Source organism: Pelophylax lessonae (genome assembly GCF_965119305.1).
Source record: "Pelophylax lessonae genome assembly, chromosome: 1".
Classification (NCBI taxonomy): Eukaryota; Metazoa; Chordata; class Amphibia; order Anura; family Ranidae; genus Pelophylax; species Pelophylax lessonae.
In genome coordinates, this window is record NC_138768.1 from 376151293 (window position 1) to 376176966 (window position 25674).

At 44.0% G+C, this 25674-nt stretch overlaps 1 protein-coding gene across 3 annotated transcripts in view; it reads left to right on the forward strand.

Moving 5' to 3' along the window:
- SMARCA2 (SWI/SNF related BAF chromatin remodeling complex subunit ATPase 2) overlaps positions 1 to 25674 on the forward strand; it is a 300239-nt gene that overhangs the window by 240131 nt on the left and 34434 nt on the right. For 2 of the 3 annotated variants that reach the window (XM_082242988.1, XM_082242989.1), the window contains one exon: positions 12971 to 13200. In XM_082242988.1, coding sequence (XP_082099114.1) covers positions 12971 to 13200 — 230 coding nt within the window. Of the gene's footprint in view, positions 1 to 8093; positions 8115 to 9373; positions 9470 to 12970; positions 13201 to 25674 lie in introns of those variants that run through there. The other variant, XM_082242990.1, reaches the window with a different exon arrangement.

Sequence of the window (25674 nt, forward strand, 5' to 3'; positions counted from 1 at the left end):
AGCCTGTGCTGGTGTGACAGAGCCCACATCTGCCTCCGCCCATCACGTTTAGGGAAGGCCATTCATTTTACTAGGCTGCCCTACTGTGAAAAATGCATATACATTTGAAAAATTAGACTCCAAAAACGCATGGTACTTTGCTACTATGCATTTTAGCAAATGTGCATGCATTAGCTTGATCCGTGGGAATGCCATTAAAAATGTTTAGGGAACTAATGGCACCGCATCTGCAAAAGGGCTGCACATTTATGTGCATTGCAGGAAAGTGCATGATATTGTGTGCTTTCCCACGAGCAAAAATATGAAACTAGCCCACTTTTAAATCAGATCCATCAGGTAATCCTGCATGTAAAATGCTGTGTTTTCATTGAATTCATTACATTGTTTTTTTTTTTTTTTTAATTGCCAAAGGTAAACACACAATTACAAACCTCTTTAATTGGAAATAATGAAAGTTAACCGTTCAAATGAAGAAAATTTTCAACACAGTATATTTCTTTTTCTTTGTGCATCACAGGTGTTCTCTGGTTTTATTGTAACATAAGCAACTCAATCTGAAGCAGCTAGTGTGAAATTTAGCAAGTTTTGTAAAGCAGACACCCTAAATAATGTGTTGTCTTTTGTCTGTTCTGTTTCCGTGGGAGATGCCTTGTGTGTATGTCTGCCATTAAGAGTCTTTGCCATGCTTACAAGGAGCAACTGGCAATTGCTTGGTCATGCAACACTGTACACAAATCAAATTTTTTTGATTTTTTTTTTTTTTTTCACACAAATAGAGTTTACTTTTGGTGGTATTTGATCACCATTGGGTTTTGAATTTTTTATTCTATAAACGAAAAAAAAAGACTGAATTAAAAAAAAAAAAAGCAATATTTTCTTCTTTCTGTTATAAAACGTATCCAATAAAATCACATTTCTTCCTAAATGTCTTCTGTTATGTCTTTGGTAAAAACCAACCTGCGTTTTTTGGGGGCACTAGTTTAGTTCTGATTGGGATCAAGATACTTATCTGTACAGACACTATAGTAGTAATGGCGGTGATCAGCAACGTATAGTGTGGTGGGCAATTTAGTGCTAACAGACACTGGCTGGGGGGGGACACTGACACTGTTGTCACTAGTGACACTAATACAGTGTTCAATGAGAATAGTGTACACTGTCACTGTACTGATCACACTTGCTAGGAAGGGGTTAACATCAAGGGGCAATTGAGAGGTTAACTGTGTGCCTAACAAGTTTAACTACCTCAAAACTGGGCACTTTCACCCCCTTCCTTCCCAGACCAATTTTCAGCTTTCGGTGCTCTCACATTTTGAATGACAATTACTCAGTCATGCTACACTATACCCAAATTAAATTTTTATCATTTTGTTTACACAAATAGAGCTTTCTTTTGGTGGTATTTATTCACTACTGGGCATTTTATTTTTTGCGATATAAGTGAAAAAATAACAGAAATTTTGAAAAAAAATAAAATTTTCTACATTTTGTTTTAAAAGAAATCCAATAAAATAAAAATTCGTCATAATTTTAGGCCAGGATGTATTCTGCTACATGTCTTTTGGTGAAAAAAATCCTGATAAGTGTATGATAATAGGTTTGTGTGAAAGTTTTAAAGTCTACAAGCTAGGCTACGTATCATCGAAAATTGATCAATTCTGATGTACTGACTACCCACCTCATTTCTTGAGGCCCTAAAATGTCAGGACAGTACAAATACCCCCCAAATGACCCCTTTTTGTAAAGATGACAGTCCAAGGTATTTAGTAAGAGGCATAGTGAGTTTTTGAAGTTGCAATATTTTTTGCCCACAATAGTTCAATGTAGTTGTAATGAAGTTTTTTTTTTTTCCCCCCCCACAAAATTGTCATGCTAACAAGTTATTTCTTACACATGGCACAGATAAACTTGCAATTACACCCCAACATATATTCTGCTACTCCACCTGAGTATGGCGATACCACATGTGTGAGACTTTTACACAGCCTTGCCACATACAGAGGCCCAACATCCAAGTAGCACCGTCGGGCGTTCTAAAGGCATAAATTACACATTTAATTTCCTGAGTACCTATCACATTTTTGAAGGCCCTGGATCATTTTTTAGCCATGTGGACAGATGTGCGCTGATTCCTGGGACAGATGTGACAGATGTTGATCACTGGGATGTGGCGGATGTTCACTTTGACATGTGGCATATGATGTGCGCCAGATGACTACAGATGTGATAGATGATCACTGACAGATTTGGCCGATGTGCGCCAGATCACAGACAGATTTTGCAAATGATGTGCGCCAGATGTGGCAGATGTGCGACAGATCAGACAGATGTGTGGCAGATGTGCGCCAGCTTATCACTGATGATCAGACATGTGACAGTTGATGTGCACCAGATGTGGCAGATAATCTGCGCCAGATGATCACGGACAGATGTGGCAGATGATGTGCGGCAGATGTGCACCAGATGTGGCAGATGTGCGCCAGATGATCACGGACAGATGGGGCACATGCGCCAGATGATCACGGACAGATGTGGAAGATGTTCACTGGGACAGATTTTATTTGGACAGATGTGTGACAGGTGTTTTATTGTGGGGGCACTGTGTTTGGGTTAACTTTTGGGGACACTTTTGGGGGCACTAGCACAGGGTGATCAGTGAGTAAAGAGCAATCAAACAGCTCTATACTCACTGATCGCCGCCTGCCAGCACCGATCCGCTCTCCTTCTCACTGTGTGAGGAAAAGCAGAGCTGATCACCGTGACAACGTCTCTAGTTACATCACATGAAGGCTTTGATTGGACACGGCCGTCATGTGATCAGGAGAGCCAATCACAGAGCCCTTCTGTTGAGCGGTGTTGCTCTGTGTCTAGGGGACACAGGCACACCGGGATTGCGCAGCTGCGCGATCTCCCTCCTTCTGCAGGACATTACTGAACGTCTACTCAGGAGGTAGCTCCCACTTGGCCTTATATATACATTGGCCGGGTGGGAGGTGGTTAATGTGTGCTGCTTTTACTCAAAAGATCTGGCTGTTTTTTTTTTTTCTCCCTGAATTCAGAGTTGATTTCCGCGAGAAGAAACAGCCAGATCGCTGTACGGAGTTCTGTGTGTTTGGAAATAAGGAACCCTGTGCTGTGATTGGCCATAGACGATCGGCAGAGTATAGAGCCAAAATCAGCTGAGCTAAAACCTGCTGACATACCTCATATCAATCACAACACAGGTCAGTGAAATACAGGTACATTGCCTAGCCTGTAGCTGCCACCCACCGCAGTAAATGTACTCTGGATGAATGGCAAGTGGTTTAAAAAAAAAGAAGTAATTGAATACACTTACTGGCCACTTTATTAAATGCACCTTGCTAGTACCGGGTTGGACCCCCCTTTTTGCCTTCAGAACTGCCTTAATGCTTCATGGAATAGATTCAGCAAGGTGTTTGGAAACATTCCTCAAAGAGGAATAAGAGAAAAAAAATAAACCCCTATACTCATCTGCTCTGTGCAAAGGAATTGCACAGAGCAGCCATGATCCTCCTCTTCTCGGGTACCCCCCTGGCTCTCCTGGCTCCCCCTCTCTGTCCAGTGCCCCCATAGGAAGCCATTTCCCATGGGGGCACTTGCGTGTGCTTGGTCCCAAGCCATGCTGCTGCGTCCATCGAGGGAGCATAGCTCCCTCATTGCTGGCTTTGATTGACTGCACTAGGAGTCAATGGCTTGTTTCTGTGACTTTGTTTCTGTGACTTCTGTGTCGTCTTTTCTGCAATATGCAGAAACCAATATGAAGGCAAAGCAACCCAACATGTAAAAACACCTCATGTACAGTCAAGGTAACTCTCAATAGATACGAACTAGAGAACAGAAATAAGGGAAGGAATGAGAAATAAAAGGAAGAGGAGAAAAAAGGGGCGGGGGGAAGGGGTACAGGGGAGGAAAGGGTAAAGCGAGAAGGTACCTCCCTAACTGTTACCAGGGTACAATAAATTCCAACTTAATGGGACATGATGTTACTCTGCATTGTGACACATAAATTGGTTGCCATAAGTCTGAAAGAAAGATTGAGAAAAAAAGGTGGGGGGAGGCCATACTCAGTCATTTGGTATCTCTTGCGAATAGTACATCCACCCCATCCATATATCTTTAAAATTCTCCTGTTGATCCCTGTGTGTATCCAGATTTCGGCCTCCATAATGATAGCTACCTCCCTTTTACAATCAGATACTGTAGGGAAATGGAATAGTTTCCAAAATCTGTGAATTAGAATCTTTGCAGTGTTTACCAAATAGGTAATACACTTCTTATAAACCTTCATATAAGATGGGGTCCCCCGATGAAGAGGAGATGAAACGGAGAGTTTGTGATCGGTCTAAGGCAGGGCTTGACAAATTTGCCTGAAATCTAGGAGCCAGCTAAAAAAGTTAGGAGCCAGTTTTTATTTTTTGTTTTTTTTTTTTAAACAAACAACCAAGCTTTATTTCCAAAAAAATACCATACTAAATTTACACATAGACGACTAGAACCCCACTCTCCTCTATAGCACAATCGGATGGAAACAGACTGTCTGTTTCCATCCGATGCCATCTGATCCGATCCACGGGATGGATAGAATAATAGAACCACCATCCGTCTGTTTTTGGCGGACAGGATCAGATGGCGGCAGATTACTGCTCCATAGAGGATACTGAAGGGTTCGATCAGGTCTGCCTGAAAAACTGACAGGTGGACCTGATCAGACAGCCCGTGTGAAAAGGGCCTTTGGCTGTGTGGCATGGCGATGAGGAAAAAAAAAAAAATATATATATATATATATACACATATACATATATACATATTTTTTTTTTTTTTTTATAATAATTGAAGAAAAAAGAAAAATAATTTTTTTTTTTTTTTTAATAATTTACAAAAAAAATAATAATAACCACACTCTCTGTCCACTTACCTTTAATGAAAGGTAAGTGGACAGGGAGATGAAGCCTGCAAAAACTTCCCTCTCATCTCCTCTTGGGAAGGAGATGGACAAGCATTGAGGACAGGCAGGGGAAACAGCCATTAGTGAATGCTTGTCAAACTCCCGGCCACCACAAGAGGGCGCCAGTTCCCCGTTCTCTCACTGAAGAAGGCTGAAAAGCCGCGGCCTCAAGACGGCGGTAGTCCGTGCATTCGGGGAGTGGGTGGGGGGGCGCAAAAGGGACAGGACACCTCTTGCAGTGCACCCCAGGCGCCAGGTCGCTAATTCCAGTCGCCAATGCGACCTGGCGCCCGGGGTTTGTCGAGCCCTGGTCTAAGGGACAATCTTTGCATCCATTGGATAGTGGCACTCAAGAATACTCTAATCTAAAGGGCAGGACCAGTGGTGGGATTCAAAAATTTTAGTAACCAGTTCCGACTTTCCCAGCAGAATTACCAGCGTGCCCCCCTTTAATGCACAGTGACCAGCGTGCCCCCCTTTCAATGCACAGTGACCAGCGTGCCCCCCTTTCAATGCACAGTGACCAGCGTGCCCCCCTTTCAATGCACAGTGACCAGCGTGCCCCCTTTCAATGCACAGTGACCAGCGTGCCCCCTTTCAATGCACAGTGACCAGCGTGCCCCCTTTCAATGCACAGTGACCAGCGTGCCCCCTTTTAATGCACCGTGACCAGCGTGCCCCCCCTTTCAATGCACAGTGACCAGCGTGCCCCCCCCCTTTCAATGCACAGTGACCACAGCATTGCCCCCAATGATTGCAGAGTGCCACAGCATTGCCCCCAATGATTGCAGAGTGCCACAGCATTGCCCCCAATGATTGCAGAGTGCCCACAGCATTGCCCCCAATGATTGCAGAGTGCCCACAGCATTGCCCCCAATGATTGCAGAGTGCCCACAGCATTGCCCCCAATGATTGCAGAGTGCCCACAGCATTGCCCCCAATGATTGCAGAGTGCCCACAGCATTGCCCCCAATGATTGCAGAGTGCCCACAGCATTGCCCCCAATGATTGCAGAGTGCCCACAGCATTGCCCCCAATGATCATTGCAGAGTGCCCCATAGCATTGTCCCCCAATGATCATTGCAGAGTGCCCCATAGCATTGTCCCCCAATGATCATTGCAGAGTGCCCACAGCATTGTCCCCCAATGATCATTGCAGAGTGCCCACAGCATTGTCCCCCAATGATCATTGCAGAGTGCCCACAGCATTGTCCCCCAATGATCATTGCAGAGTGCCCACAGCATTGTCCCCCAATGATCATTGCAGAGTGCCCACAGCATTGTCCCCCAATGATCATTGCAGAGTGCCCACAGCATTGTCCCCCAATGATCATTGCAGAGTGCCCACAGCATTGTCCCCCAATGATCATTGCAGAGTGCCCACAGCATTGTCCCCCAATCAATGCAGAGTGCCCACAGCATTGTCCCCCAATCAATGCAGAGTGCCCACAGCATTGCCCCCAATCATTGCAGAGTGCCCACAGCATTGCCCCCAATTTTCATTTGCTATTGTCACAGAATGGGCGGGTCGGGGCGCACTCCTCTGCTCCCCGGCCGCCACGTCTGCGGCTGCGCTGTCCGAGCGCAGGACATTCCCAATTGTACTGCGCGTCCTTAGACGCGCAGAGGGATCAGCCGGTTCTGCGAACTTGCAGAAAGTTAGTAACCGGTTCTATGGAACCTGCTGAATCCCACCTCTGGGCAGGACCACCAAATGTGGAGAAGCGTGCCTCTTTGGTCACATCCCCTCCAACAACAGTCACTAGCTTTAGGAAATATCTGGGCCAAGTGGAAAGGGATCTTGTACCATCTGGTGAGAAATTTTAAAGGAGGATTCCTGAGTCCGAGAACTAAAAGAGGAAGTGTGAGTTAGTTTAATGATCTGTTGGATCTATGGGGGTGTAAATTCCAGTCCAAGCTCCCATTTCCTAAGGTGGTAAGAAACGGTCGTTGAGCAGTCACGTAATACCAATTTTTGGAATAGTAAGTGTTCGGAGTCAGGCAAGTGTCTGCACAACGATTTAAACGGCGTAAGGCTTGTCACAGGACGCAGTTTATGGTCTAATTTGGACAAAAAAATCGGTCAGTTGAGGATTCCTCCAAGTCCTAAAGGGAAAGGTACCATAGAAGGATTGCAAAACCTGAAGGGGTAGCAAAGTTTCTTGAGGGGCCAGTTTTGCGCATGTAGTTTAACCATCAGCACCTCGTGAACCATGTTCCTCACCCGGTAAAAAAACAGGGGTATCCTCTTAATGGGGCTAACGGGGACGTCGGAGGTGCATAATGATTAGAACTATTCAACATATCCCAGACATGCAGGGTAGATCTAATCAGGGGAGAAGTCCAATCAGAGAGACCTCTGAATGTAGATGGTATCCACGGTGCCCCAGCCAAGCTTCTGCCCGCCATTGATTTTCTCTTTTTACAACCACTTTAAGCAGACTTATGTGAAGGCTACCTAGTTTATTTTTATAGGGCATACACCTGAGACTTGCTCAAATCAGCTGAAGACTTCTTATATCCCCCAAATACCACAGACTGAAAAATATAGCAGCCACTCAAACCATGCAAATAGTGGCTTTTATTTTATTTTTTTGCAAACGAAGTATGCAGCTAGTCAGAGGTCTACAGCTGCTATGAAGAAACCTGAACCCCTCTTCAGTGAAAAATTTGTTCTGGGTTGGGGTAACCTCCTTTTTTTTATCTCTGAAGATACAGCATTGACTAGAAAAAAGCAATTTCTGAACAGTCCCACTTATGTGCACCAATTGGGCAGTTAATTAGTATGCACAAAAAAAGAAAAAGCAGAAATGCTTGTTAAGTGAACATGAATCCTATGAAAATCAGATCTTTTGGTTCTGATGCTCACATGTATAGCCCGTGTTAGGCAAAGGTGGGTGTATTATTATACATAAATAAATGGTTGTGAGCTATACTCAATGTATACATTGGTTGTTATCAGCATTTCTACATTTTGTGCAGGCTAGCATGCACTATTGTACCAAACAAACCTAATTCCTCTCCTGCTTCGGGTCTTGGACTGCCAGGGGTTAATGATTTTGCTGCTCAGTCCTTGTGCCTGCCTTTCCATTCACCTCACTAAATTGAGAAGCCGATCAGCAGGAGAGGCGTCACCGTACTGAATAAGGTCTCACTGCAGCGCGTCACCAATCAGAAATGTGGGATTTGTCTTTGTGATTTATAATTACCGTGCTGAAGATTTGGATGGTCATTCTGTTCTCGATTTCTGTTTTGTTTCATGTCACCCTTAATCACGGGAAGTCTAGTCTTGTATAGCAAGATGTGTTTTTTTTGGAGTCCAGTCGTCTGTATTGTATGCATAAATTATCTGTAAAATCATTCTTAGTATGTAGAGAGGCGGCAGCCTTTTTCCATTTTTGTCATTTATAAGCATAGCCGAGGCAGCATGCATTTTAATTTAAAGGCACAATAGAATTCTTACAGTCAGGCATCTGTAAGCCCATCCCTCTAATAACAATATAGAACAATAACCTTTCTATGCCACTGCTGGATATATACACCATTTTGTTCGATTTATTTTTATTTTTTTATTTTTTAATATAATCCTATATCTGCTTCTTGAACTCAAGTCATCTTCAAGACAGATAATTGTGACCACCCTAATCCTCCAGACCCCTCCCCGCAGAACATGCAGGTATAAATGTTCTGAGCATTTTTTTTTTTCTTCCTATAGATATGTATATACATATACCGTATTTGCCTGCTAGCTTAATTTTTTGACACTTAGCCTTGTTTAATTGCTGTCATGTTTCAGAGATTGTCTCACAAACATGAAAAGTTTTTTTTAAAAAACATAAATAGGTTTAATAATTGTGTGTATTAAAATACATGCATAATCAATACTACTGAATGTTAATGCATTTTCCTTTAATACAAGTACTTTTTAGGAAAAATGTCTAATATATGTTGCAGAATATGCTAGTTTGTATATTCAGACTGTGTGCAAGAAGACTTGCCTGTAAAGCTGAATATTATACAAAACCGATTACAATGCCATTATGGCTACCGCATAAATAATTAATATTACATGTGTATTTACCTCGGATCTTCTTTTCAGACGATCTTAGCTTAGTACAGTTTCTCACTCCATATTCTCCTGAATTTAGTGGCTGGGATGAATAATTGCCCTTTTGATTATCTCATTCTTGTGGCTGGAATAATGAGGGTAAATATGATAAGCAGTTGTCAATAAAAGCAGGACTATAGGAAGAAGGCTTCAGGCCTTCTGCTAGGGAGAATGAAACAGCAGATTTGAGTATCGCAATCTCCCCAGTATTACATTTTCTGTAAAAAAAATAAAATTACTTGTATATGAAAACATAGCCTTTCCCCGGCTCCCTTTTTTTTTTTTTTTTCCCTGATCAGCTGATGAAGAGACTAGCAGCTCGCTGCTTTGCTGGCTTGTTAATTTTGTCCCCACTAACAGTGATTTCCGATAGTCGGCCTGCTGATAGTGGTAAGGTAAATATCCTTTTTTTTTCCTTGTCGTCTTGAAGATTGGGTAGAACTTATATAACAGGAATGTGTAGGTGTGTAGCACATCAAAAGCTGGTGTTCTTCGTGTTTTCTCTGTTCATCTGAGTGCTCAAGGAAAGCAATACCCTTAACTGTTGACTGCCTTGTGTGCTGCGTTTTTAGACTGGAATTTAAAGCTGTCAGACAGGGCACGCTAGACATTCAGGACTGTAATTGTTTGCTAGCAGCAGTATGATGGGTAATGCTGTCTTAGCCACATAAATATTAATGGCACTGTATTTTTCTATCTGATTCACTTTCCCTTTTTTATTTATTTATTTTTTGTGTGTGTGTAAATCGGCAGATTTTGTCCAGCCTTTCTGGCGATTGTGTCTGAATGCTACAAGCCTGATGGAAATTGACTTCTGATTATTAAGGCCTAGTCTGGAGCTGTCCCCCAGGATTTTTCTACTCATGTTTGTTCGGGTGGGTTTAGGTACATAGGAAACCGATGTGCCAGTCCCTTTTGGCATGCTCACATGCCAGGTTAAAGGATTTCCTCTGCTTTTTTGTGTTTTGACTTTTTCGTGTCTGGGATTTGTTGTTTCCTCTTCTTGCAAAGGAATTTAGGAAAAAAAAATCTTGGTTATGGAGTGCTTTTATCCTTGATTGTTCTATTCCTCTGATTGTAAATATTGGTTATGTTTGGTGCTGTGGAAAAGTGAAGGTAATTGCCATTTGATTAGACTTCATTTCAACTGCTGTCAAAGGCTGGTGTAAACATTTGTACGCAGACAACAATATTTAAACGCATAACTAGTGTTTATCTACATAATGTTACGACAGATGTTGTTCTCGCTTTTATTTTTGCATGTATGAATTTTTGACTGCTGAAATATCTGGAAAATGAAAAAAAAATGGCAGCCAGTGTGATTGTATATTTTTTTTCATCATATTCTTTAACATTTTTCTTTTCAGAAAAAAATGCAGTTAATTTTTTAACATTTTTTTACCTATGTTTTAAAGTACGAATTGAACTAGAATTCCTAGAGACACCATGAACTCTGTTTTATTGTGTGCTTAGAATGTTATTTGGGTTACAAATTGTGTATTAGTGCGGGGTCACACTTATGCGATGCGGGAAGGCTGCGAATTCGCAGCCTGTTCCCGCATCGCAAACGCACTCTTGGCAGTTCACACTGCTATATGCGATACGCTGGGGGTGTCAATGAAATGTTAATGACACCCCCAGTTTGATCGCATATCGCAGTGCGATCTTTACAGTTCGCACAGGATCGGATTGCACAAGTGTGAACCACTGTGTGATCCGATCCTGATGCGGCTGAAAAAAAGTGTCATGTGCGACTTTTGTGCGGGTGCAGTGCGAATTTAGCCATACAAAGTGTATGGCTGAATTCGCACTGCACAGCCGATCACATGTAATGGAGGAGCAGTGCGCTCCGATATTACATGCGATCGCCGCACTCGCAAGAGTGTGAACCGGCACTTATTGCTCTTCCAATTGCTTGCCTAAGTTTTGTTATGGTTTTACACAGATTTAATGAACTATTTCACTTATTATGATTGTCTTGCGGCAGCCATCTTATTTCTGTACACTCATTGAGGGATTGGAAACGTAAGTTCACTTATCAAGCAAGAGAGTGCAAAAGAGCAACGATCATGTAGTAACCCAACAGGCTTTAGTTTACTAGTCACATATAAAAAGGTGACTGGCTCTCATCAGAGGTGTAACTGTGCCCATGTTGTGGGACTTTTAGAATACCCCCCTTTTTTTGGCTATGTTTGTTATCAAGGGGTACACTTTTTTATTTTTCCCTGCTTTGGATAAGAGCGGCCCTACACAGGGCAAATTTCTTTACTGCAGCCACAGGTTGCAGAAAATAAATTTGCTTGATTCCCCAATCAACAGTGTTGTTGTGGGAATCCCTCCTGCCTGGCCACAGTGTTGTTGTGGGAATCCCTCCTGCCTGGCCATTGTCAGCAGAGGGGGTGGGAGAAGCCATCACCTGCCGGGAGAAGACAAGTGAGTATTGCTAGCGGCTATAGCAGCCGCTAGGAATAATTGCATGTAAAAACCCCCGGCATGCTGGTTGTACCCAAGTTGATCGATCAACTTGGTTCATTCAGCCTGCCCATACACTGTTTGAATCCTGGTGAACCGACCGAGATTCGAACTGTGTATGGCCTGCCTAAATCCTAGTAAGTTTGCAATACCATATGGTAATTCAAGAGAAATGGGTTAACTGCACTAACCATAGCATTCAGTCACTTCTCTATTTTAAGGAAACTGAAGTGGTCAGTTACTGGTATTTACTGTAAATGCAGGTCTGCACACCTGTTGCATTGGTATGGAGGGTCCCACGCTCTCTGCTGATTTTTATTAGCGATTTTATATTGTAGGAAACGCAGTGTACCACAGTAGAAGTCTTGTTTTCATGTCATGAAGTGTGAATCTTCAAAATTGTTCAAAACAGAGCTTTAAATCTCAGGACTGCTAAATTCTTTTAAGGCCCATTTAGATCTTTACATATGCGTAGAGGTGTTTTTATTGTAGGCAAATGAATTGTGAGTTTCCTTTCTGCTTTAACCTGCATTATCAACTCGCATTTCCAGTGCATTTTTTTGTTTTGAAGTGGATCGAGTTAAGATCCATTGGCCAAGGCTTGCTAAAGCGATTGTACATTTTTTTTTTTGTTTCTTTTTAAATAACAAACATGGCATTCTTGCCTGCAATGGTTTTTCACAGAGGAGAATCCCCAATCCTCTTCTCAGGCTCTCTTCCCTACTGAGTGCCCCTATAGCATGCCACTTGCTATTAAGGACTCATGCAGGCTCGCACACACAGTGTGTTTTCGACCCCGCCCCTGCTCCTTCCTCACTGGCTGTGATTGACAGCAGCAGGAGCCAATGCTTCTTCTGAGCTGGTAAGGAGAGTGGGAAAACAGTGTTGCTGCTCCTATGCACAGCTCTGGATCGATGCTTGGCTCAGGTAAATGAGGGAGTCGGGGGGATAGAAGAACCTAAAATGCACTCACCTTCTGCCTTTAGAACTATCTTAATAGCTGTTGGAAACCCTTAAAACTCATGTTGTATGTGTTTTGTTCTATTGCCATTACCAGTATTTTGCGAAACGCACAGCTATGCAGAGAGAAGACGGGCACTATTTTTATTAGGGGGAACCTGAACACATGCATTTTAGCGTGTTGAAAATGGGCCCCTGGAGATAAAAGCCACACTCTGACCTCCACACTCCGTAGCTGTTGGTGTTTTGATGGCAAATTGTGCACTAGCTAAACAAAAGAAAATTAGGTGGAGATTATTGTACAATTCTAATATAGTGCTTAGGTTTATGAGCACTCCCATATGTGTGTATTCATAAATGTTTTTGTAGATATGCAATTTGGCAACAGCCACTAAAAGTGTAATCATTCAAAATACATGAGGTACCTGCTTTTAATGCAAAAAAAAAATTGTTCTATCCTTTAGGCAATCGAGGACGGGAATTTGGAGGAAATGGAAGAGGAAGTCCGGCTGAAAAAGCGCAAGAGGCGAAGAAATGTGGATAAAGAGGTTGTTGTTGTTGTGAAAGAAGATGGTGAAAAGAAAGAGAAAAAGAGAAGGGGACGACCTCCCGCTGAAAAGTTGTCACCAAATCCACCAAAGCTGACCAAACAGATGAATGCTATCGTTGATACTGTAATAAACTATAAAGACAGGTATGTCCTTTTTTTTTTTTTTGCTTGGTTTTCCCCACCTTGTAACTGTGTGGACTAAAATGAGAATGTCAACAGCATTGATATATAAAATACTGGCAACCCTCTCTCCCAATAGTTCCTGGAGCTCATAATATTAACAATTTTGACATGCTTTTTTTCAAAGACATGCTTACAAACTGGACAACTGTGCAGAAATGGGATCCAGGTTCAGCCCTTCTGCAACCACTTTTCATTAAAATTGTATGTAGATGTCTACGAATCCATTAGAGTGAGCTGGGATATGAATAAAACTAGAGGTATAGTACAGCGCTTCCTGAAAATGTTGTAATTCCCCATCAATTGCTTACTTATGAGCATGAATTTTGTTTTTAAACCATATCAAAGTTGCAAAGCTACTATTCTATAATATATTTGTTGCCTTCTAATGCTATTGAAAAATAGCAAAAGTTTAAAGTTGAAATTAAATTGAAGGCAAAAAATAAGTCCCATTTCTGCAGCAGTTGACTATCTGTTTCACTACAGAGATGGCGATAAATGGGCTAGTTTGTTGTGTTAGTAAATGGGAGCTTCTGCATCCCCCAACCATCATGTTTTCCTGGCCTTTTTTATTCTCAGCCAGATCCAACAAATAGCTGATGAAGGGGGATTTAAGCCCCCTGCAGGAGCAATATGGTTACAGATAAGTAGTCCATGGCAATTCTAGAAGTCCCTGGTATTTTTTGTGGTTGGTAGAGACGAATTAAAAATAATTGCGTGTGTGTGTATATACTATATCTACATTAGCCCTAAAGTAGCATTCCAGTCAACTCTTAACTTTACTTAAACCTGCTCCCTCCATAACCTGTGAAAGGCAAGATGCCTATTCTGACAGCGCTCCGGTCAAAAAATTGTGTGCCAGCGTGGGCTTCAGTGAAGAGGAGGGAAAGAATGCCCTATAGTAGGCCTTATCACTCAGGCTCTGCAGTCGTTGTCTGTAATATCTCCTCTTCACTGAAGCTATCCGCTGAAAAGATCATGTGACCGGATCAGCATGCCTTTAGAATAGGTAACTATAGATATCTTTCCTTTACAGGGTAGCTAGAATACACCTAGAATAGGGGTTGGAGCAGGTTTAGGTATAGTTAGGATTTGACTGAAATTCTATTTTAAGTAACTGTTAATGGCACCAAGAGGCATAGATGTTTCAGAACCTCTTTGGTATATACATATGAACGTTGTCTAAGGAGAACAGCAACATTTTTGTTAGAACTCTCTCTAGCATTGTTTAATGATATACCGTCTCCTTCCAGCTGACAAACCTGAATTATCTCAGCCCTATGTATAAAAGGTATATCACACCATGCTAAAGATGTGGGTTTTAAACCCCTTTTACTCAACCACAAGCTCAATTCACCTCCGGAATATAGCCCGCTCTGGGAATCCTGGCGGTTTCAAACTTCTTCCATTTACAGATGATGGGGGCCGCTATGCTCATCGGGGCCTTCAATTCTGCAGACATTTTTCTGTACCCTTCCCCAGATCTGTGCCTCAATACAATCCGGTCTCAGAGGTCTACAGACAATTCCTTGGGCTTCATGGCTTGGTTAATGCTCTGACATGCACTGTTAACTTTGGGACCTTAAATAGACAGGTGTGTGCCTTTCCAAATCATGTCCAATCAACTGAATTTACCACAGGTGGACTCCAATCAAGTTTTAGAAACATCTCAAGGATGATTAGTGGAAACAGGATGCACCTGAGCTCAATTTTGAGTGGCATGGCAAATACACATGCATAGTTCAGTACAATCAGTTACCATGTATTATGCATAGACGGTATCAGGAGATCAAAATAGGTCACAAAGAAAGAACGTAGGTAGGCAGTTGCATCTAGGCTTGCAAGGAGTATAAACATGCCACGTAGTTATGCACATGTGAGATAAAGAGAAATATGACCTGCATAATTCGGGCAGAGGTAAGAAGCACTCAGGAGGGGGATGCAAGTTTATCATCACTACACTCATGTGTCATATACATTGAGCCAGCAGTCCCAGACCTTGTTGTATTTCATAGGACATCCCCCTATTGATATAAATTAATTTTTTATAGGGTAAGGTGTTTACATCAGCCTTCCAGTCTGGAAATCTGGGGGGGGAGTCTGCCTCATCCATAATTTAGCTATCGTTTTTCGAGCAGAAAAAAGGGTTTCATGTAGAAAAATGTTTGTGTATTTATCGGAATCTGGAAAGATGCCCAGTAGGCATGATTTGGGGTCCAAGGTCAAAGGGGACCCCATGTTGTCGTGGAGGAAATCCACCACCTGCTTTCAATAGCCCTGCACGTAAGGGCAGGACCACAGAAGGTGGTTGAATGTGCCTGGTGCCAACTGGCACAATAGGCAGGTAGAAGACCAGCCCGGATTTGAATTTAGCTAGTCTCACAGGCGTGAGGTACGTACGATGAAGAATATACATTTGAGTCAATCTATGCCATCGTCCATTCCCGCAGCTATAGCACAGATAGGGTCCGCTGCCAGTTGAGCCCTGGGACATAACAGTAGGAGGAAGCGTTGCTTGTCAGTCTTATCTATGTGAAATGATTGGGATAGTTGGGATGCTAGATAATACAGACTGAAATCCGGCAAGGCTGTGCCAGCCAAGTCAGTGAGATTTTTGAGCAGACGCTACACCAATTTTTGTCTATTTTCCCCAAACAAACGGCTTGAGAATTGCGTCTATAAGTTTAAAGTATTTTAGTGGTATATACACTGGAGCGTGCCATCTAAAATTTTAGGGAGGAGTATCATTTTGATGAGGTTAATATGACCTAGCACGCCGAGTGCGAGGCAGGCCCATATTTGCACTTTGGATTTAATCAGTGAAAAGAGAGGCTCTATGTTGATAGAAACATAATCCGTAGGTCCCCTAGTTACCTGCACCCCAAGGTATTTGATACTGCTGACTCTCTGGAGGGGCAACTTGGTCTGTAATTCAGTTTGGGGGGCAAGATCAAGCGGGAGAATCTGTGATTTCCCCCAGTTTATCCCAAGCCCGGAAAATTAGCCAAAATGTTCAATTGTACGTAGTGCCTCAGCCAAAGACCGAGTCTGCTAGATATAGCAGGGTATCATCCGCATACATACTCAACTTTTCTTCTAGATCACCCACACGCAGGCCCAGTATCAACGGGTTGTCCCTGATGGAAATTAAAAGGGGCTCTGTGGCCAGTGCATATAGTAGGGGGGACAGAGGGCAGCCCTGTCTAGTGCCTCTAGTAAGTTCAAAAGTGTCTGAGAGCCAACCGTTAGCTACAACCCTGGCGCTTATTATTTTTAATACATTTGCAAAGATTTCAAACAAACTTCTTTCACTTTGTCATTATTGGATATTGTTTGTGGAATTTTTAGGAACATAATGAATTGAATCCATTTTGGAATAAGGCTGCAACATAAAATGTGGAAAAAGTGAAGCGCTGTGAATACTTTCCGGATGCACTGTTTAAAGGAGCCTGTCAGAATAAAACTATATGAGCCACTGTTGCTATAGATTTAGAGCATTGAAGGGTACTTGAAAGTCTGTTTGTTGGACTGCGGACACCCTGACCACACAGGTTGGCTACCATATGAATTGTGTAGGTGGTATTTAATCACCACCTGCGATTTTAATTTTTTGCACTATAAACCAAAAAAGCGACTTTTCTGAAAAAAAAAAACAAAAAAACAATATTTTTTACTTTCTGCTATAAAACCTTCCCAATAAAAAAAAATTTAAAAATCAGATTTTTTTTCATCATTTTAGGCCGATATGTATTCTGCTACATATTTTTGGTAGTTAAAACCCAACAAGTGTATATTGATTGGTTTGCGTAAAAGTTATCGCGTCTACAATCTAGGGGAAAGATTTGGCAGGGAAGGGGTTAACACCAGGGGAGATCAAAGGGTAAATGTGTCCCTAGAGGGTACTTTCTAACTGTGTGGGAGTGGGCTTTCTGCATGAACACAGAGACCTGTGTTCCTAACTAGGAGGAACAAAGGATCCCTGTGTTCATTACTGACACAACAGAGGTCTGCCGTTTTACATCGGCAGACCAGTGTTTCAGGGGGCCCTAGGCAGGGAGGTGGGGGGCTGAGCAAGCAGCCACAGGGTTACTGGGGAGTGGTCCAACACTCCATAAGGGAAATACTCCACTTTGGAAGTATAATTACCTAGTCAATATGTGATAGGGAGCCATGGGTTTTGGAGAAGCAGGGAAATTGCTTCACTGCAGGATTACGGATACACCATATATCTGTCCAGCCCACCTCTGTAAGCAGGCGACTGAGGGCAGTACCCCTACCACCCCTGGGGGGAGAGATCGGGGGATGCCTATCCTAGCCCGGATCCAGATAGCAGTTAAAATCTCCCATAATCAGCAGAGGAGCGTCAGGTTTGTTTGCCAGGTACGACAAGAGCAACTGCAACACATCCCGCAAAAACGGGGGCGGGATGTATACAAAAGCCAACAGCAAAGTAGAGTATACAATTTACAATACAAAAATACAAATCTACCCGAGACATTCACCAGCGAAACAAGCTCCTGATGAGCCACATCTCTGTGTATCAATACACCCACCCCGCGGAAATAAGCGGAGTGAGTGGAATGATATGCCCTACCTACCCAAGAGTACTGAAGGAACCCCACATTGGCCCCCAGGAGATGCGTCTCCTGCAGGCCAATAATGGCAGGGTAGAATTTACGTAAACAGGTTGAAATCATGGTCCGCTCCAAGACCCAATGGGTGTGTAAGACATTGCATATTCACAGTTAGAAACTGAAAAGAGGGTCCATCGGGGGCCAGCACACCCCCGGCTGTTCATCTAGATTGGGCACAGCAACAACCTGGAGTAAGCCATAAAAATTGTAGGAAGCAGAGTAGGCCCCTCATGAGGGCTGCACATCGGAAAGACATGGTGAGTGTAAAACAGTCAGTCTCGCGCAACTGCGTGGCAAATAGATTAAAGCAAGAAAATAAAATGAAGGCAAGGAAGCTCTGGGACAGCGCCACTGTCAACCGGACACCGCTCTATTTTCCCAGGTGCAGTAGATTATACGTTCCAAACGAAGTTCCCGTGCCAACTGGGCACCAAGCCGACATGTAACCCGTGACCCCAGGAAATTCACAAGCAACCAGCACGCCAGTATCAGGTTCATGTAGCGGTGCTAGCAATCACTGCAACTAAAGATGAGAAGTTTGTTGTCCCATGCGGAGTAGAAATTTTCAGGAAGAGTTCCTCTTCAACAGTAGAATGTAAAAAGGGGACGTATTGCCCGAAATTCCCATGGTTCCAGTTGATTCAAACAGAATTCATCCTACCCCATCGTCATGGCGGCGGATTTCCTGCTCATTGAGGTCTAGCCAGGTAGTCGCATCCTGTGCACTTTCAAAGAAGTGATTCTGACCTCTGGCAGTCACCCGCAGCTTAGCTGGAAATAGCATAGGAGAAGTGCAGCCTTTGAAGCCTCCTCTTGACTCCTGCAAATTTTGATCTCCTGCGTTGCACCTCCGCGGAAAAATCCGGGTAGAATGGATTTTTTGCGCCATTATAATGAATAGCTGCCTTTTCCCTGGTCAGGCGAAGCACCACCTTGCGGTCTTTATAATTCAGGAGTCTGGCCAGCAATGAGCGAGGAGGGTTGCCAGGCGGGAGGGGTCTCGGGGGTACCCGGTGTGCTCTTTCCACAGCGTAGAGAGGAGAAAAGGCCTCTTGCCAAATACTTCCTGCAGCCATCCTTCAACGAATGACATGGGGTCCCTACCCTCCACCTTCTCTGGGAGCCCCACTATGCGCACATTGTTGCAACGCAGGAGATTCTCAATGTCATCCATTTTGTTAAAGGCCTGGGATGCCTGTTGAGTAGCCACCCTGACATCTTGAAGCAGAGAGGGCAGCTGGTCTGCCATATCACTCACCCTGCCCTCCACTGCAATGGTCCGCTCTCTGATCTTCTGGAGGTCTTGGTGCAGGAGGGACACCGTTTCCCACAGCCCCCCAAACTTTTCTTTAAGGTCATCCACAGAGGCTGTGCATTTGTGTATGGCATGTAGGATCTCACTTAGTGAGGGCTGAGCAGTGTCCGCTGATGGTACATCAAAGATATCAGGCATAGGGTTAGTCTGGAAGTCTAATGGCACTGTGTCATCTAGGAGGCCTGCATCTTCCCTGCCCGCATGTTTAGGGGAGAGTGCAGGGCCCTGGGAGGCATGTAGGGACGGATCAGCAGAGAGAGGAAGCTTCTGGGTATAATACAGCATGTGCCTGGATTGCTCTTTATGCTTCAGGGGCTTAGTGGACTTACCCCCTGCTCGGTTTTTTTTCTCCAGGCCTCGTGGTGTCTTAGGAGGCTGCGACTGCCCGGCGCCATCTTGGCCAGCATGGGACGTCGCGACTTCTCCTCGACTCCCCAGAGTCATCATCCGCTCAGTTCTGTTCCCCAAGGAGCACTGACAGGCACCTAATGTGGCTGAATCTGGGCAAAATCTTATGTGAGGACAGGATAGTTCACAGGATCATCAGCGGGAGCTCCGTGCAGCATGTCTGCTCACATGCTTTGTCATGCCACGCCCCCGCCAGCCCAATGTTTAACGCCTCCTACTACCACCATGCTTCATTTTTCTTGCTAGTGTCCTAGGAGGATATACCTATTTTCTTTGCTTTGCTGTTTCTTAACCTGTCATGACTAAGCTGTGAATTTGCTAGCAGATTGTTCAATTTTTCTTTAGTCGAGACTTTTCTCTACTCTGCTGTTGGAAATTTCCCTTCTGATTGCAAAGATCTACCATGGTTGTCCTCAGCCTAGCTTTTGGACCACATCACATATAGACCCCACTAGACTGGACATTGTGGGGCTAACCTGGAAGTGCCCTTTGGCACTGGGTTTTGCGCTTTCCAGACTGAGATCTGACATTGCAGCTCTTGCCCCGTCTCTGAAGGCTCACTTAGTAGGCTGGTTTGACCAAGCAATGGGAGCTCCCTCATTTAAACTGGACTCTATTATGCCCCATTTCCTGCCAGTTTTGCCACAGCAGGGGTTAAAGCTGTGGGACTTAATGCTAATGTCATCCACTGGGCAGAGTGTTTTGGGCATTCTGCACGATTTCCTTCTATACAGCACCATCTCGCTGCTGCTGCGGCTCCTGCTTGCAAGGAGCCATGTGGACTTATGTTAAATTTTTTTTTATGCTAAATGCCTTCAGTGACTTTGGTCACCTTTTGGTAGCAGACTCTCACCTGATACCAGATGTCTGGGTTTCTTGGTGCCCTGCTTCTTTCCTTGAGCTTTTGTTGCTTGTCTGCACCATGGCTGCAACATGCCTGATTCCAGAGTTAGTCCCACTGTACCTGGTGCCCCTAGCTCACTCTCTAGTCACAGTTCCAGAGTTGCTTGCAGCACATCTACTGGTGGTGCTAACCTCTGCAGTCATGCTGTCTTCTTCCCTTAGTCTCTTCCCTCTGTTGTCCTAGGATCCATCTGGTGTTACTGTATCTTCTGTAGGACTTTATAACCCAAATTACCCAGTTGCTGATTCTTGCCGCAGAGGCCACAAGAATGTCCATCTTCCCTTCCTTAGCAGTTTCTGAGCCTTTGGCTGCTGAGAATGTCTTTGACACTTGAGTCACTCAAATCCCTGTCTGATGAGCTTACCCCTGAGGAGTCGTAGTGTACTGCTATTACCAAGTTAAGGGACCATTTGGTTGTTGATGCAGTGCGTAACCACCCTTGAGCTGAAGGATCAGCCTGTTGCTTCCATCAGTGCCGTTCCTAGCCTTGGGTTATTTAGCACTAAGGCAGCAAAGATTTTCTTTTGGCACCCGGTTTTCCAACGGTTTACCCTATAGCTTCACCCTATAAGATACAGCCTTGTCTCACCTTTAAGAGGAACTGCAGTCTGCTCACGTAATTTGTGCTAAAAACATCTTTGCCATTCTGAAGCTTCCCTCCAACCACTTTGCATATTATTTTTAGATATAGTGTGATTCTGTACTTGCCAAATATGCTGCAGAAATCTCTCTCCATCTCTCTCCAAGTCTGGCTGCAGCCATTTTAACTGTGGGCAACTGAAGCTGCTGACTGTTCACTTCCTGGATTTACACACACACTTTTATATATAGACAGACACACTCACACCACTGCTTGCCTGCACATTTCTCCCCTCTTGATGGATCTTCATGATTTCTGCAGTTTCCTGTTCTCTCCGCCCTCATCCAGCTCCCTCCAGCTTTGCAGCTCTTATTGGTCCTCCTATGACTCACCCTCCACTCTCTCACAAGAGTGAGCGAGAGAGAGCTGTACATGTCATCAGCCTAGGCTTTTTACCAGACAAGAAAGAGGAAGTGAGCTGTTCAGTTGAGAGCGAACATAAGCACACTAGTAACTGTAACAGCTGATACTCAAGGCATACATTTAACATAACTGTAAAAAAAAAAAAGTGGCTTTGGTTCCACTTTAATCTCTACCAGGTAGATGTTTCTTCAAGTGAAACTAAACCAACTGATTATACTGATTCCCAAAACCGCAACATTCAAGACCTTCTGTGAATGATAACTTTCACAGTTGCTTTGTTTTCAACCAAATTGTTAAGTCCTCAAAGGTGATCAGTCAGCTGCACCATGGCAACTACAGATCAAACAGTGACTAAAATGGCAGCTGAGTTTGTCTGTAGAGGATCAGAAGGGTTTAGGCAAAAGGTCTTTCAGGTAGCTTTTTTGAGTTGCTGGAAGTCCCTAGTTAGATTGTTTACATTGGGCCTTTTAACAATTGTTTGCTGTGTTGCCCACTCCTCAGATGTCCTTTCCCTAATTCCTTTTGTATACAGTCTCTTGAAAAAGTATTCATACCCCTTGAAAATTTTCCACATTTCGTCATGGTGCAACCAAACAAGTAAATGTATTTTATTGGGGATTTTATGTGATAGAACAACACAAAGTGGCACATAGTTGAAATGGAAGGAAAATTATAAATGGTTTTCAATTTTTTTTTACAAATATCTAAAAATTGTAGAGTGCATTTGTATTCAGCCCCCTTTACTCGGATACCCCTAACTAAAATCTAGTGGGACCTATAGCCTTCGGAATTCACCTAATTAGTAAATAGTTATTCTGTGTGGAATTTAATCTCTTAGTGAACAAACCGCATCATAAAGGCGAAGGAACACACCAGACAAGTCAGGGATAAAGTTGTGGAGAAGTTTAAAGCAGGGTTAGGTTCTAAAAAAAAAAAAAAAAAAAAAAAAATATCCCAAGCTTTGAACCTCTCATGGAGCACTGTTAAATCCATCATCCGAAAATGGGAAGAGTATGGCACAACCGCAAACCTACCAAGACATGGTGTCCACCTAAACTTACAGGCTGGGCAAGGAGCGCATTAATCAGAGAAGCAGCCAAGAGGCCAATGGTAATTCTGGAGGAGCTGCAGAGAGCCACAGCTCAGGTGGCAGAATCTGTCTACAGGACAACTTTTAGTCATGCACTCCAAAAATCTGGCTTTTATGTAACAGTGTCAAGAAAAAAAGCGAGAAGTCCCATTTGTAGTTTGTGAGAAGCAATGTGGGGGGATACAACAAACATGTGGAAGAAGGTGCTTCTGGTCAGATGAGACCAAAATTGAACTTTGACCTAAAAAACTAACACTGCACATCACCCTGAACACACCATCCCCACAGTGAAACATGGTGGTGGCAACATGTGGGGATGCTTTTCTTCAGCAGGGACAGGAAAACTGGTCAGAGTTGATAAGAAGATGGATGGCGCCAAATACAGGGCAATATTAGAAGAAAACCAGTTTGAGTCTGCAAAAGACTTGACTGCAGCAGAGGTTCACCTTCCAGCAGGACAATGACCCTAAACATACAGCCAGAGCTACAATGGAATTTAGATCAAAGCATATTCATGTGTTAGAATGACCCAGTCAAAGTCCAGAGATAAATGCAATTGAGAATTAGTGACAAGACTCTCTCCATCCAATCTGACAGGGCTTGAGCTATTTCGCAAAGAATAATGGCCAAAAATGTCACTCTCTTGATTTGCAAAGATGGTAGATATATACCCAAAAAGACTTGCAGCTGAAACTGCAGCGAAAATGGTTCTATAAGTATTGGCTCAAGGGGGGCTGAATACAAATACACACCACACTTTTCAGATATTTATTTGTAAAATATTTTGAAAACCATTTATCATTTCTCTTTCGTTCATTGACAGATGCAGCTCCATATCTCCTTAGTCCATTGGGTTTTGCTCCTCCAATCAGGAATAGGCACTAAAAAGCTATACCACGCCAATGGGGGCTGTCCCTGTAGGCATAACCCAACACACTCTGCTACAGCAGTCAGTTTGTTTCTGCCCAGTTTAGGAATAGGACCTAGCTCCCTGCTGGGACTTCTGTCTTAGCTGTTAAAGTGAATTTATTTTATGATTTTTTTTCATTTTTATTTTCTCCTTAAAGTGGTTTCTGATTTTCATTTGAATGAAGACATCGTGCTGCCTTCACTCTGTCCCAAGCCTTTTAAGGAAATTGGCTTGCATTCTTTGTATGTGGTTCGAGCGATCAGGGTTTACCTGGCGGCCACTGAGTCTTTCAGAAAGTCAGAAGCTCTTTTTGTCCTTACTGAGGGACCTCGTAAGGGATTGGGTGCGCCTGCTGTGACCATTTTCAGGTGGATCAGGAAGACGGTTGTTCAGGCCTATTCGCTGAAGGGTACGGTTCCTCCTTTCCCAGTGAAGGCGCATTCTACTAGAGCGCTGAGTGCCTCTTGGGCTTTTCGCAATCAGGTGTCAGTGATGCAAGTTTGCAAGGCGGCAACTTAGTCGTCTGTGCATACGTTCACAAAATTCTACAAAGTTGATGTAATGGCATCTTCGGATGCCTCTTTTGGCAGCAAGGCTTTGCAGGCTGCTGTTTAAAGAGCATATTTTTTCTCTTTGAGGGGGTATGTTTTTTCTAGATGAGCTCCAGTTGTTCCTGGTTGAGGTCCATATTACCTGGTTGGCTACGTTTAGCCTTTGGGGAGTTACGTTCTTCTTTGCGTTGTCTTCCCACCCCTCATGGATGTACTGCTTTGGGACATCCCAATGGTTAAAGGAGATATGGAGCTGCGTCTGTCAATGAACGATAGAGAAAACTGGATTTTTGTACTTACCGTAAAATCCTTTTCTCTGAAGTTCGACAGACGCAGCACCCACCCCTCTACTTCTGAGTGAATGGGGTTTTTCGTCTTCTAAACACTGCTTGCAACAAAACTGACTGCTGTAGCAGAGTGTGTGGGGTTATGCCTGCAGGAACAGCCCCCATAAGCGTGGCAAAGCTTTTTTCTGCCTAGTGCCTATTCCTGATTGGAGGAGTATAACCCAATGGTCTAAGGCAGTGATGGGGAACCTATGGCACGCGTGCCACAGCTGACACGCAGAGCCCTCTCTGTGGGCACACGAGCAGTCTGGTGATCGCAGGTAAAGGGAGATCCATGAGTAGTCCAGGTTCGTGGGGGCGGGAGCGCGGCAGCAAACAGCGGTGAGGGTGAGGTGTGGTAATCTATCTGCACAAGGCGGGTGAGTGGGCGGTCCCGCAGCCTCCACTGGGTAGGGGAAGAGATGGGCCTGAGAGCCCGAGAAGGAACAGAGTAGAGAGCACACAGAGACTGGCATGGAAGGTACCAGACATGATCATACACAGACCTACCGGCAGACAGAGACGGGGGGGGGGGGGCGGCAGAGCAGCCACTGCAAATGGGGACAGAGCTAAGAGTCTTTCTCTCTCCCTCCTCACTCTCCTCTTTCAGCCCCTCCTGTATCTCTCAGCACCCCCTCCCCCATCTCTCTCAGCCCCCTTCTCTCTTTCTCAAACCCCCATCTCTCAATCCCCTTCTCTCTAAAGCCCCGTACACACACACAGATCGTCGTCATACAAACGTCGGCGGACGAAAGATCTGCCGATTGTACGAGTGTTAGTATGGTGCCTCCGACAGCTGTCTGCACACAATCCGCGGACAAGAGTCTTTCTTGCAAACATGAAAATTTTTGTCTGCAGACACCAGAACGGACGATTGTTCGCCTGTCAGTACAGAAATCAGCCGACAGACCGCAGATTTGCAAGACTGGGCATGCTCAGAAAATAAAAAACACAGGGAAAGTTAACCATTACATGACATCACTTCTGCAGTCAGCTGAAGTCTGCGGACAAAATTCTTGTGCTGTCCTTGTGCTGTCTTTGCACTTTTCAACAGACACCGACATCCCGGGGAGAAAAGACGAACATTTGTATGACGACGATCTGTGTGTGTGTACGGGGCTTTACACCCCTCTCTCTCACAACCCCTGAGCAGTGCTGGGTGTCACTACTGCCCCTGGAGGATGGAGATTGCAAAGTAAACAGGTGAGAGGGGAGTGGGCACTGCACCTGCCGGGGAAGGCGGGGACTCCTAGAGGGGCCATTACTGTAGCAAGCCATGTGTGATCTACTCCCAGGG